The sequence below is a fragment of the Schistocerca gregaria genome, chromosome 2 (assembly GCF_023897955.1).
Source record: "Schistocerca gregaria isolate iqSchGreg1 chromosome 2, iqSchGreg1.2, whole genome shotgun sequence".
Lineage (NCBI taxonomy): Eukaryota > Metazoa > Arthropoda > Insecta > Orthoptera > Acrididae > Schistocerca > Schistocerca gregaria.
The window spans coordinates 346,746,325-346,761,847 of NC_064921.1; the positions used below are offsets into that span (position 1 = coordinate 346,746,325).

Sequence of the window (15,523 nt, forward strand, 5' to 3'; positions counted from 1 at the left end):
CCGATGGCTTTGTGGTGTTGTTGTCAGCTTCCTTCCTTCCTTTTTTATTCCTAATCTATTTCAGTTAGGGTGTGTACTAGTTACAGACAGGAGGAAAACAAGTTCTGTGACAATAGTTATGGTAGGCCCTGTTAGGTATGGTAGTAGCTGGTCTTCATTAACAGCATAAAAAGTTATGGTGAAGGGAAGTGCTATGCTGTTGCCTTCAATAGCTCATTTTGCATCATTAGCTGCCAACGCATAGGGAAGAAAATTCGACTGCTAAAAGTAACAACTTGAGTACGAATGAGTACAGCCTATATTTAAATGGTGTGTGAGACAAGTCACAGTGTAATAAATAAATGAATAAATAAAGAAATGCGAGGAATCGTTCACGGTGGGCTTTCCACATTCAATCGAATAACGCCCTCGTGGATACTTCAGCAAGAGGGAACTACCGTCGATCACCGACTGGTGGGCGTCACATCCAAAAATGCCCGAAAGCTAGTACGGAGGCTCGGGACGCTTTCGTATCCGCACCCCGTGAGATCGTAGCTCTACTCTGCTGTCGTGTAGGAGGCGGAGGCGGCGGCTCAGTTGAGGGACTCGGCGGAGACGGAGATGGAGGCGAAGGCGGGCAGGCGCGAGTGGTGCCTGCTGGCGCCGAGCGGGATCTCCTCGATGCGCTCCAGGTCGGGGGCGGCGCCGGCGCTGTTCTGCTTGCAGAGGCGGCCGGTGGAGGCGGCGCGCTGCTCGTGGTGGGTGGCGTGCGCGGGCGGCTCGTCGCCGCGGTCCAGGCTGAACTGGCGCCGCAGGAAGCGCGAGCCCGCCCCCGCAGAGCGGCCCGCCGGCACGTTGAGGTGCTGCTCGCTCGGCGACAGGCAGCGGTAGTGGTTGTAGTTGGCGCTCAGGTCGCGCCGCTGGTGCGCGTGGGCCGCCGCCGCCGCCGCCGCCGCTGCCGCCGACCGGCAGTTGAGCGACGACGCCGACACCCCCAGCAGCGCCGCCGCCACCTCCGACGCCGCCAGGCCCGAGCTCTGCCACACAACACACCACAGTCGGCACTTGTTCACTTGTGGATTCCCCAACCGTCTACTACAGGGCCTGGTCACAAAACTGGGTGTACCAGGAGCACTGTTCATTACTGAAGCCGTCGGCACACGCAACGTGCATCCGACCGTAGAGTGGGCCGAGTTTCTGACGTCATAGCGTGGAATAGCACGTTCGGGAGTCTTTCCCAACGTACAGAGCAATATCTGGCATGTCAGGTATCCTGAGCGTGCGTCTGAGCGTTGACCAATCAGATGGCACAACGCCACCTACATCACGTGCACGCCACCTCCCTTCAGCATTGAGCTGTGAGGCGCCATATTGGCATTCAGTTCAAGCCTACACGTATATATGTCGCTTCTGAGCACCAGCAAACTGAGAATCTTTCAAAAACCTGTTGTAAACTCCGTGATTCGTTGCAATAAAATAATGAGACACCATATTCGTGGCAAAAGATTTATTGTAACTTGCGTATTATGAGAGTAGCGACACACTGAAGATCCACGAAAAACACATTGTTCTTGGTAAATTGGTTACAATTAAATTTTAGTTAGTAACATAGCTACTATTAAAGCTTTTACCATGTACTAAGGCCTTGTAAGAATACCCTAACTGAGTAGTAATCAGTTTAGCATAGCGAGTTGCGTCACTGAATGAAGATCAGCTATATGATCTGAAGATGGTTCGCATCTCGCGAAGTCTAAATATTATTTTGTATAATATTCGCGTATATAATAGGTTATGATGCTTTATAGTTAGTTTAATGTAAGTATATACTATAATTTTTGTTATGTAAATATAAGTTCACCTTTTTTCTGAGGAGTGAGTTTGTTCAATTGGCTTAATCTGCAGGACAGCTTGCGCTACTTGTTTAAAGATATTTTGTTCCTTTTTCTTTTGAGTTTCGTGATTAACATGTTGTAAAGTTTCAGCTACGGTGTAGAAACAGTGATCAAGTAAGAATGACTTTAGGGTTTTACTAAAATGTGGGTAAGATAAAATAGTGTTTATCTTATGTGGAGAACTGTAGCAAATTTGAGTTCAAATGGCTCTGAGCACTATGGGACTTAAGATCTTAGGTCAGCAGTCCCCTAGAACTTAGAACTACTTAAACCTAACTAACCTAAGGACATCACACACATCCATGCCCGAGGCAGGATTCGAACCTGCGACCGTAGCAATCCCGCGGTTCCGGACTGCAGCGCCTAGAACCGAACGACCACCGCGGCTGGCGCAAATTTGTGTCCCACTGTTTGTAATGGAGCTTGTATTATAAGCCTTTGTCCTTATTGATTGGACGTGGTACTTTCCTTTTTGTCTTAAAACATGTACATCGATACAGAAGTTATTATATGTGTATATTACATATAAAAGAACGTGACTAGGATATGAACAATGGAGGAAATGTGCCTTATTACAGAGGTAACGTGGGAATTTTACGCAGCCTGTTGAGTAAACAGTGTGATTTACGAACTAGGAACATCCCACAACTACCGCTGGAGTGCGTTGCGATCGCCAATACCACGTTGGGACCCACGTACCGCATGCTCAAGTCCTGAGCGTTCAGCAGCACGTTGAACTTGGCACGCTCAACGTTAACGTTCGACAGCACGGTCCGTGTGCCGACGGCTTAAGGCCCATCACGCGCACGATCATTTGAAACTAAAAACTTCATATGCCTTATTCCGAATCGTTTCCGACACAGGACACAGTTGACGTACAGTAGGATTAAGCTGCACCATGTCAACAATGTGCGACTGTTGCTGCAAAAGTTGTTGAGTCACCCCTTCAGAAGAGAAATGGAAACTTGGAATAGTACCTCTCTCACGCGGTGAACTGAAAACAACGGTAAACACTCTATGATCAGGAATTCGACGTGCCGGCAAGTGCCGACCATATCCTTCGATAGCAGCAGAAGCACTACAGTCCCAGAATTCACATTTGCATTTTCTTCGTTAGTGTAGATGTGTGGTATTTTAGCAAGCGCGTGTACGAAAACAGTTAACCGATGCTTTTCTTTGATATACTCTCAGTCCATCGGACTACTCCACCCACAACACTGCGTGGACAACTACGCGTTCTAGGGGCAGTTTAATGGCAGAAAGGCATCCTGGGCAAAGAGAGCGAAGAGAAATGAGGTAGGTTGGGCTATAATGAAAAGTTAAAGAGGTTAGGTGGGTAAGCCATATACGTCAGGTGGCGTTCGGGGTATTGATGTAGATGTGCGCGCTCTAGCCCAAAAACAAAAGAACATTAAATTTGTTCTATCTAGAAAATCTTCGGAATAGGACATTGTCCACTTGAAGTTCTTTGGTTGAAATAAGCGTTTCTGTCGTATACGTGACTATACCAAATGGTTATAATTAAAATTCCCCTATTTAACACGTTGTAAACTAATTACCGTACGAGTACCAAATTTGGTAGCATTAACGTCCATAGTGTGGGGTGCATGATTTCCATGCGTCACAGCGTCGTCGTCGAGTTCCAACTATGGCCACCAGGTGCCGTGATTAGTCATCGTGATTCATAGTCTCACACACCTGACCAGTCGCAGTGCACTTCTTCACATGTCAACATGACTTGGACGAAAGGAGCAGGGTATTATTGGTCAAGCTGTATTATCAGAACAACAGTAATGCTCGAGCTTCACTTCGAGAATATCTCCGGCTGAAAGGATTACGGAAGGGTCCTGTTTCTCCACCTGCTGTGCGGAGCATGATGGAGTTCAAATCAACTACAGTGAGAAAGGTGAGAGAAGAGCTCTGACAGTTGACGCGGCCTTGCGCACGCACGTGCTTCGCGAATCCACGACGGCCAATCACATCGTGAGTTTACCTTAACGTGGCAACGTGGTGCCAGCTGTTAGAGCTCTTCTCTCGACGTACAAAGTATAGAGAACTGGGAGTAACTCCGCGAAGAGGCCGACGACCGCTGCAGCACAGGTGGTTGACGAAATCGCTTTCCTATTGCAGACAGCGCTACGCGCAATTCCCGATCGTCAGGCAGTGCGCTTCCTGTGTCACGACAGTTGAACCGCCCGTGTTCCACTGTAATTAGGCGCAAACTGAGACGCGTATAGCGCGTGTGGCGCGACGCACCGCAGCGCACGTTTTTGTAACATCGCAGGACCAAATAGGACCGTGCAAATTGCGACGCGACGCGACTGGGACGCGACACGCGCCTGCGCCAGGTCGCACGGCACTGTGCGGCGCTAGCACCCTGGGAAATTTGAGGCGGGGAGCGGAAAAGTAGCCCGGCCATATGCATATGAGCAGAGGTAGTATTGCCCATACTGTAAATTTATCTTACTGTGTACTAAATTTCATTGCCTTTGGGTAGTGTTTCGTTTTTCGCCATTTAAACGCTCCATCTTTCTTCGTTAGTGCGTTATACTTTTCTGTTATTTATATCTGTATAGTTTAGTTTTCTGTCAAGAAAAATGCATACTTCAGTAACTGATGAGCCATTGGCCGCTGGAATTGTATCATATGCCTCCGAGATGTTTTCAGATCGCAAGCAGGGACAGAGGGTAGTGAATAAGGAAACAAGGAATATTATACAATCGTGTGATTAAGAATCAAGGTAGGAAAGTAAAACAAGGTTATCTTCTTGCTGCCTAATATGCTGGCGTATCTGTACGATCTGTTAAAGAATTTAGAAAGGTATAATCCCCACAGGTGTGATCCGTTTGTGCTCCTGGCAAAAAGCGTCCACGATCTGAAGTATAGAAGTATCACTGTGATTACTTTGATATGGATGTAATAACATAATACGACACACTGTACTACATGCATGTGAACATCACATTTCAAGCTAGTAACAGTTGAAAAGCAGTCACAAATAACAATGTTTTAATTGGTTCGCCGTGATGAGAAAAAGCATTTCAATTGTTGCATGCACATCATCAGCATTAATAAATTAATTATACAACAGGCTACACAAATGAAGAAAATGGTCGGTATTATTAAGAAAGTAGGAATATCCTAAAAGAGCGTTATGATTACATATATTTAATTTGTTGAAATGTACTGCTGACAAAGGCAGATAGATGTGCTTTCATGACAATGTTTTTCGAACTCCAACTCACAAGACGCACATGGCTAGCTTGTGCATTCCTGTCGCGCGCATTATCCTCCGCTGATGACAATACACTGACCATTGTGTTGTGCGTCAGATAAGTTGTTTATTTTTCTCGATAACAACTATTTTATGCGCGATCACACATTGTCAGTTTGGCAAGCCGTTGGTGAGTAACCAGTATCTGGCATGTGCCTATCATTCCGCCTGAAGGAACGCTCGTCATTATTTTAATACTGCTCAGATCAAGATAAGGAATAAAATCCTTTGGTAAGTTTCCATTCCAGTCGCTGTGTCAAAAATACGATGGGTTACGTGGATTCCACCAAAATTCCAACGGAATTGGCAATCTATTTTTGTGTGAGTTGTTAATCGTTTCTCATTCGAAGAAGCATCACCGTTCGTGAGTAACGGCCACATTTCTCTTGGTGAATGGTTTAATTGTACTTCCTTTGTCACAGTGTAATTTGCCAAACTCATCTCAGCAATTGAGACAGAATTCCGAAACGGAGTGCCTCATTAAACAAGTAATTGGCAGTCACAGAGCTCAATAGCTTACGAAAAACCTCATAGTGTCGGTTTGCAGTAATATAAAAGAAGAAATTTCATGTTTATTTTCATACTAGGAAGCTCTTGTTTCGCTAGTTGTCGATAACTCTTAAAAAATTAGTCACTGGAGTCAAATAAATAAAAAAGGAAGTATAAGTACTGATACATCGCCATAGATAAGAAAATTCCGTGTTTAAGAATTGGCAAAACACTCTCCTCCTTGTGTGCTATCATTCGCCCAACTTTCGTTTCGATGTCTCGAGCGGTTTAAGAGATATGAGAGATGTTGCGAGTATTTCACTCTCACGGGCGTGAAATCGGAAGTGAGCGCGCTACATGGGATCCATTTTCTCGAGATCGGAGGCAGATAGAGACCTCCTCCCAAGTCTAGACAAAAATTCAGCATGTTAGCTACAATCCATACGCAGCAGCATAAGGTGTAATACGCACCAAACGCAAAATCATAGCAACCCCTAGTTTTTGCTGCAAACTTTTTGAGTTTTGGGTAGTGTCTTACTAAAATGTGTACATGACAATAAGAATGGTCATTAGCGAGGTGATGGGCACTTCGCCACGAAACTGACATATAACGCTACAAGTAAGGCAAAAATCATACATCTTCAGTGAATAGTTTCTGTGAAATCGCTTGAGAAAGGTAACAGGTGGCGCGCGCTTCGGTTCTGTCAGCGCAGAGAGTCGCCAGTCAGCGCAGAGAGTCGCCAGTCGGCGCGTGCGAAGTATGGTGTACACGTCGCAATATGCGCTGGACCAGCGTGACTCGTGCGGCACGTGTGTCGCGCTGTAGTGCAGTGCCACGACACACGTGCTATACACGTCTCAGTTTGCGCCTGGCCTAAGGAAGATGCTTCGAACCATCCTGAAATGGTATCAGTACATGATCCATATCGTACAGCAGCTTGCACCACATGCCGCACAACTACGTGTTGGCTTCGTTCTCCACTTTCTCGCAAGGATTGAAGTTGACGGAACTGCCTAGTGTGGTGATCTTCACATCCAGTCACTATGCATGAAGTTCCTCTGTATGCTGAACGTGTCACCGTACGGAGTACCTTTACGGCTACGTTCATCATTGGCCCATTCTTTTTTGAAAAGATTGGCGCTCAAGAACCAAAGACGTGCAGTGTGACTGGCCAGCGTTACTGCGATATGCTTCGGCAGCGAGTCATACCGCCCTACAGGAGAGAGACGCATTTAACTAAACAGTTTTCATGCAAGACGGGGTGCCACCGCACACCTGCTTCTCCGAAACACATTTGGAAACGACTGAATTATCTGCTGATTGTTTCCAAATGCTTGCCCGGCACGATCATCTGATCTCACTCCCTCTGATTTCTTGTTGTGCGGCTACCTGAAGGACAATGTTTACCAGGGGAACATTCACACATGAGCTGATCTGAAGCGCAGAATATCAAGAGAGGTAGCCAACATAGCTACGAACATGCTGCGTTCTGCTGTGCAGAATGCAATCCTGTTCTACCCGAGTCTTCTGGACACTGAAGGGCGCCATACTGAGCCTTTTGTAGCAGTAATGGTACCGGCGTGTAATGGTGTGGAGTACCGTAGCAGAATATTAAAAGTGATTCTGCATTATTTCTCTTCTCCATATCCTTGACATTAATGCTAACCAGTTTGGTCCTCGTATGGTAATTCGTTTCCGTGTTATAACGTGTTAAAAAGGCAAAGTTTAATTATAACTGCCCGGTAGATCATTTCTCCTCGGATACCCTTCATATTTGTATGAATGCAGAGTCTCGCGGCGATAACATTGAATAAAATGTTCTCGGCTTTCCAAGCGCGTCAATTGGTTAAAACTACACGAGCTTTCGGCCAAGCACTTCTTGGCCAGTTCACCATGGAGGTGGAAAAAGATAATGCATTGAACTTCCTCGACGTCCTTGTCCACCGTAAACGAAATGGGTGCCTCGGCCACAGCGCCTACAGAAACGCACCCTCACAGGCCTGTCTGTACCTGCACGCCACCAGCCATCATCATCCAGCACAGAAGCGCACAGTATTGCAAACATTGGTGCATCGCGCAAGAGTAATATCAGAGGACGACAACCTGCCCCACGAACTGAGCCACCTACGCAAGGTTTTCAGGAATAACGGCTACAGCACTCATCAAGTAAAAGAAGTGCTTTCTCGGAAATATCAGAGTAAGACCAGCGACGAAGAGCAGGAAAAGAAACTTGCTTTGCTGCCATTCTGTGGCTCTGTGTCGGGCAAGATAAGCCGCCTGTTGAAAAGACACAAGATGAAATCGATCTTGAGGCCTCCAACGAAAATCCTTCAATTACTGAGACCAGTTAAAGACGCTGTAGGTCTCAGAACACATGGAGTCTACGAAATACCTTGTGAGTGTGGCCAGAAGTACAGCGGACAAACAGTGCGCACTGCGGAACAACACAGGAAAGAACATGACAAGTATTATCGCCTACACTATCCAGAGAAATCTGCACTAGCTGAGCATGCGTTAGAAAACGGTGACCACATACAATTTGACGATGCCTCTGTCGTGGCTCGCACTAACGGCTTCTGGGACAGTTTAATACAGGAAGCTATTAAAATAAAAATTACCACAAACACCCTGAATAGAGACGGTGGCTTACAGCTCAGCGCTGCGTGGGATCTAGCGATCGCGCGGTTGAAGAGGGCACATCGAACGCCGACTCAAAACATGCCCATATATGGCAATGTCACGGGCACCCGTGACGTCACAGCCGGCATCTAGCGTATATAAGGGCGCACGAACAGCCCACTGGCAGTCATAACACTTGACAATGGCCAAGGAGTGCTTGACCGAAAGCTCGTGTAGTTTTAACCAATCGACGCGGTTGGAAACCCGAGAACATTTTATTCACCCTTCATATTTAAAATGATATATCCGCTCTACATCGTCAAACGGTAATTATGGTGCTTGAGGGCAGACTACCAAGCTATCTAGCTACCAGCTGGCTGCCAGACGTAAAACTTATCACACGAGGTCACGTGTGAAATTGATACAAAAATTGTTCAAACGCATCATTGTTGTTTACCGTTATAGGTGTTACGCAGTAATGTAAGGCGTGTTCTTATGGCAAACGTTCTGTCTCCTAATGTTACCACTTAACAGTGACGGGGTAAGGTACGTAGTGCGGACCTACACTGGCGTACACAATGGCCGCAGGACGGTACGCTACACCCGCTGCTCACCTGCTCTGCCGAGGCGGACTTGACGGGGTGGTCGAGCAGCGCCGAGTTGGCGGCGCCGGCGCTGCTGTGCACGGAGGCGCGCACCTTGAGGTCGCACGTGGAGACGCTCTTGGCGGGCAGCGGGCTGGCGTGCCCGGACGAGCCGCCGTCCTCCGACCTGGCGTGCTGCTGCGCCTGCTGAGGCTGCGACGGTGGCTGCTGGGGCAGAGGCTGCGACTGCTGCGACTGCTGCGACTGCGGCGAGCGCTCCCTCTCCCTGTCCGCGCTGGAGCCTCCAGAGCCCGCCCCGCCGCCGCCGCCCGCGCGGTACCGGCTGGCGCGGATCAGCCGCTCGTCCAGCCTGCGGAACACACACCGCTGGAGCTACTGTCGTTGCGGCAACGTACCAGTTCCACCCAAAAAAGTAAACTGGAGGAAATGGACAGTGTTTCACAAAAATATTTACACAAAGCTCTGGTTGGTTCTTTTATTGTACTACCGGTTTCGGTTACCTGTACCATCGTAACTGGAGCATGAGTTATGAATGTACACATCTACATCTACGTGATTACTCTGCTATTCACAATAAAGTGCATGGCAGAGGGTTCAATGAACCACCTTCATGCTATCTACCGTTCTACTCTCGAACGGCACGCGGGAAAAACGAGCACTTAAGTTTTTCCGTGGGAGCCCTGATTTCTCTTACTTTATCGTGATGATCATTTCTCCCTATGTAGGTAGGTGCCAACAGAATGTTTTCGCAATCGGAGGAGAAAGTGGTCATTGAAATTTCATGAGAAGATCCCGTCGCAACGAGAAACGTCTTTGTTTTAATGAATGCCACTCCAATTAATGTATCACGTCTGTGACACTACTCCCCTATTTCGCTATAATACAAAACGAGCTGCCCTTCTTTGTACTTTTACGATGTCATCCGTCAGTCCCACCTGATGCGGATCCCACACCGTACAGCAGTACTCCAGAATAGGGCGCACAAGAGTGGTGTACGCAGTGTCTTTGGTAGACCTGTTGCACCTTCTAAGTGTTCTGCCAATGAATCGCAGTCTTTGGTTTGCTCTACCCACAATATTATCTATGTGATCGTTCCAATTTAGGTTATTTGTAACTGTAATCCCCAAGTATTTAGTTGAATTTAAACCCCTTATATTTGTGTAACTTATCGCGTAAGTAACTACAAGCATAAAAATAAAAAGTTACTTACAAGAGCAATACGCTGCAGTACTTCCGAAACTCGACCAAAAACGCCTTACATATTGCGAAAATGGAAGCACAGGTATGCAACTGTCGACACATTAATTGACAAAAATACGTCAATCCGGTAACAGCTGAAAAATTGCATTACTTGTTATTAGAAACCGACAATATGAGCTGTGTACGTATTGGTGACGTACAAACAGGTCAACTGCGTAGTAGAATGAGCAAAGCACAATGAATACAAGTGGACTGCAGACATCGATACTAACAAGACATTTCAGCCATTACAGTACAAAACAGTTTCACCATAGCGATGGACAAGTGAAAAATTTGGTAAAAATGGTAAGCTACAGAGGTATATATATACACTGAAGAGCCAAAGAAACTAGTACATCTGGGTAGGGCTCCCGGGAGTACGCAGAAGTGCCGCAGCACAACGGGGCATGGACTCGACTAATGCCTGAAGTAGTGCTGGAGGGAACTGTAGCCTGTAGGGCTGTCCATCAATCCGTAAGAGTACGAGGGGGTGAAGATCTCTTCTGAAAAGCACGTTGCAAGGCATCCCAAACATGTCCTCCCCCGGTAGCTGAGTGCCCAGCGCGACAGAATGTCATTCCTAAGAGCCCCATCTACGCGAAAGTCGCCGAAGTGGCGTCAAATCGAAAGACTTGCACCCGCGAACGGTCTACCCGACGGGAGGCCCTCGTCATACGACATTTTTTTTATCTCAAATATGCTCAATAATGTTCTTGTATGGGGAGTTTAGCGGCCAGTGTTTCAACTCGGAAGACTCTTCGTGGAGCCACTCTGTGGCAATTCTGGGCATGTGCGGCGTCGCATTGTCCTGGAATTGCCCACGTCCATCGGAAAGCACAATGGATATGGATGGATGCAGGTGATCAGACAGGATGCTTACGTACGTTCACCTGTCAGAGTCGTATCTGGGCCTATGAGGGGACCCATATAACTCCAACTGCACTTGCCCCACACCATTACAGAGTCTCCACCAACTTGAACAGTACCCTGCTGTCATGCAGGGTCCGTGGAATCAAGACGTTGTCTCCACACCCGTACACGACCATCCACTAGACACAATTTGAAACGAGACTCACCCGACCAGGCAACATGTTTCCAGTCATCAACAGTCCAATGTCGGTGTTTACGTGCCCAGGCGAGGCGTAAACTTTGTGTCGTGCAGTCATCAAAGGTATATGATTGTGCCTTCGGCTCCTAAAGCCAATATCGATGATGTTGCACTTCTGTCACGCTCAACGATTCTCTTCAGTCGCCTCTGGTCCCATTCTTGCAGGATCTTTTTCCGGCCGCAGCGATGTCGGAGACTTGATGTTTTACCAGATGCCTGATATTCACGGTATACTAGTGAAATGGTCGTAAGCGAAAATCGCCACTTCATCGCTACGTCGGAGATGCTGCGTCCCATCACTCGTGCGCCGACAATAGCACCACGTTCAAACTCGCTTACATCTTGATAACCTGCCATTGCAGCAGCAGTAACCGATCGAACAACTGCGTCGGACACTTGCTGGCGTTGCCGAGCGTTGCGCCATATTCTGCCTATTTACATATCTCTGTATTTTAATACACTTGTCTATTCCAGTTTCTTTGGAGCGTCAGTGTATAGTGTAAAACAAATTCTTTTAATAAGCCATTAGTGCTCGAAATCAATAGCATTAAGAGCTGTATCCAGGGAGGAGAATTGTTACAATTAAAACAACAAATTAACCTGTCAGCACGTATGTATTGCACACCAGCATAATTATTGAACTGTCAGAATGGGTTCTTAGTGAAAGTAATAAAATTTTATTGATGAAGAGAAGTAACATTTTCTGTTGTCATCTTAGATGAGTCCATCGTGACATCGCGATGCCTGAAATACGAGGGACGTGGAACAAAAATAAAGATGTTGGTACAATGTATGTCTATTAGTGGTGATACCAGTTGAGTAGAAAATGGATAGCAGCAGACATGTTAAGATTGCAGAAAATTCACAAGCCGAAATGAAATGCAGAATATATTATCCTAAGATAACATGTAGTCAAATGCTATGAGGATGATAAATACATCATTGTATAATATTAATTAACAGGTACAAATCGATGATAATTCATTACCGCAGAAGTAATGTTACAATAGAATTATATGAAGGTAACACAGTACTTACCAATAAAGCCATAAGGAAACAGAACACACATGTCATGGTACTAATATACTGACTGTACGGGTACCCTGTGTCACCTTTTTTTCCCAGTCGACCTACTTATAAATCATCTATATGTTGCAACTCTTGTTCTCGATTTCTAGTAGAGTATAATGCTATTTTTTAACTTGAACCTGACTGCTGTATTTTTATCAGTGAATATGCCAATAGCTACATTCTGTCTCTCCACTTTTGTAATACCTAAGGTGGAAAATTGGAAATATGTGGTAAGGTCTTTTGGGACCACACTGCTGAGGACATCGGTCGCTAAGCCTGCGCACTACTAACTTAAACTAACTTATGCTAAGTACAACACACACATCCATGCCCGAGGGAGGACTCGAACCTCCGACGGGGGGAGCCGCACGGTACGTAAGGTGTTTTTGTTCGAGATTCGTTACTACTACAGTGTACTGCTCTTGCCATTTACATTTTATTTATGTGATTTTAGTTACATTTGTGACTCATGCTACACTTACGAAGAAAATATATGTACCGGATAAGGGTCTGTAACCGAAATCGGCAGTACTATGAATTGTGCTACGAGTTTTGCGAAATATATTTGCGCAATTAACAAACTGACCGAAGAAAATTTTCAAAATGGACAGTGCTACATTATGCAGAACTTGATCGAACGCTACCCAACTGATACTCAGTATATCCAAGCTTTAGATATGATGATTCTAATTTCGCCCGTATCCGAGTTTCTATTAAGGTTTTCAGTACAGAAAGGACCCATTGCGACAGATGGAAAATGGTCTGATTACATGGTGGTCAGTGTGTGTGTCTAAAGTTGCCAGTAATTTTCATTGGCGATAGCAACACAGCATGGCCAGAGGACATACACGGGCTCCCAGTCGCCATATTTCGGACTCTCTGAAAAATCCAGTCTTTTTTTCAGGGACTTGGAGCGGTTTGCTGCTTGTTTGAGCCGATGTGAACAATAATAAAATAAAATAATCACCACCAGCTACATCCCCAGTATGCCCCAACATCCTTGCACGAAATTATCACGAAATACGTGTTGTTCCCGCTTGCTACCAAATAGCTATGGAGGAACCAGACTAGTGGACAGAAAAGAAACTGCATAGAAGCACTAGTGACATTTCTGCAACGGCACCGCCACAATGTTAACGAGTTTTCAGACATGGTTAGCTCAACTGGTCCCAGAAATATCAAAAGACGACCCCATTGGTATCACAACACAGCTTGGTAGATCAATTTCGAGTACTTAAAGAAACAATCCAAATATTTCTTACTTTCTCGAAGATTATATCTGTTAGATATATACCATGTTGCGTATTATGTTTGTTAAGTGCCGATATATGAATAGACTAACACGATACTATGACGATGACTGTTAGCAGCTTTTCTTTCATTACAACCGGGTTCGTTTCGTTGTTTGTATCAAAGCGTTACAAAAGGACGAATTTCATAGTTGCATATTAATAAACTGTGTTCAGTTTATGTTTTGTTGGTCGTCTGTTAACACAAAAGTATGAAATGGTTCCTTTCGGAAAATTTACAAAAGAACAATGCTTACGAATTGTATATACTGAAACTGAAAGATATCTGGAGCAGTTATACGCAAACATTTTTCTTAATTTCATTCTTTTAATGAATAGCTGCGAAGCCTGTATTACAGACGAAGCTCTTCTGCAGATGATATAACACAGTGACAGTGCGAAGGAGTAAGTCAGAAAAGCTCGAGAAATAAGTATTTGTATCCTAGTGTCAATGTTTTTCTCCCAGCTAATGTTCCTTACACGCCATCTTCTGACGACAGCGTTGTAAATCACACAACAATTTAATAAGAATCTCTAAATCATGTTTAATGTTCGTTCTGGAGAATTTTCCCGTTAACCAAGTCTGCATGCTCGATTGGCATGAACTCAGTTAAACTTCTATGGAGACTGGTGGTACTGAGAGAGATATCTGTTTATATCAACTACCTTCGTCACGAGGAACGGCTAGCTATATGAAGAAAAGAATGCGATAGGTATGTCTTTTAATTATTTATTAATTGTTTTCAAACAAGTTCATTCTCTACTCCAGTGGGCAAAATGGGCTGCCCAATATTCGAGCCATGGTAGAACCCGGTTATTTTTTTCCAAATATCCGGTGAACTGAAAGTGGGGCACAGAAGGGCCGAACTGGGAATATCTGAGAGATTTCCACTTCCGTCATTTTCGTTGAAACCTACGAAAGCTATTTTTACGAGGAACATTCAACCTGTAATACAACACTTTTTTTTCTCAGCAGATTTGGTTGACAAAATGCGGCATTTGTTGTGGGACGTCGAAGAATATTCCCGCTTCAGCCCCTATAGTTTCACGAAATTCTGATAAGTGGCGACGCTATACGTAACATTCAAAATGGCGTCTGTAGAGGAGGTACGTTCCAGGCAGAGAGCTGTCATTAGGTTCCTTTTGTCGGAAAACCAGAGTACCACAGATATTCATAGGCACTTGCAGAATGTCTGCGGAGACCTAGCACTGAACAAAAGCACGGTGACTCGTTGGGTGAGACGTCTGTCTTCATCGCAACAAAGTCGCGCAAACTTGTCCAATCTCCCGCACGATGGCCTGCCATACACAGCAGTAACTTCTGCAATATTGGAACGTTCGGAAACTGTTATCCGAGGTGATCGAGGGAACACAATCGAATACCTCTCTCCTCAAATGGTTCAAATGGCTCTGAGCACTGTGGGACTTAACATCACAGGTCATCAGTCCCCTAGAACTTAGAACTACTTAAACCTAACTAACCTAAGGACATCACACACATCCATGCCCGAGGCAGGATTCGACCCTGCTACCGTTCCGGTCACGCGGCTCCAGACTGAAGTGCCTAGAACCGATCGGCCACCAGCGGCCGGCCCCCTCTCCTCAACTAGACGTCACTGTTGGTAGTTCTGACACACACACGTCTTATTCTTCCTCTTCTTCAACAAGTCCGAAACTCGCACCTTCCGACTTCCATGAAGCAAGCACTCCGCGAGAAGCAGTATGTGGACGATGGGAAGGGTAGTATGTGGGGATAAAGGGGCCCTTCCAGTAAGGTTGCGTAAGACCGTCGCTTTGAACGGAGATTGAAAATAGGTTTTTGTAGCCAAAAGAGTAGGGAGTGCTGTGGCGTATTGGAATCCTGAATAAAACTAACTTGCTTTCAGAAAAAAAAGTGTTGCATTACTTACTGCATGTCCCTCTGAATTTAATTCTGAGACAACACTCTGTTTGGTAT

The 15,523-nt window shown here is 45.6% G+C and overlaps 1 protein-coding gene across 1 annotated transcript in view; it reads right to left on the bottom strand.

Moving 5' to 3' along the window:
* Positions 1–316: 316 nt before the first annotated feature.
* Positions 317–15,523, bottom strand: part of LOC126335775 (retinal guanylyl cyclase 2) — a gene marked incomplete at its 5' end in the record, with an annotated part of 576,657 nt that continues 561,450 nt past the window's right edge. The window contains 2 exons of the mRNA XM_049999236.1: positions 317–1,016; positions 8,869–9,208. Of these exons, the coding sequence (XP_049855193.1) occupies positions 573–1,016; positions 8,869–9,208 (784 nt within the window). The remainder of the gene's footprint in view (positions 1,017–8,868; positions 9,209–15,523) is intronic.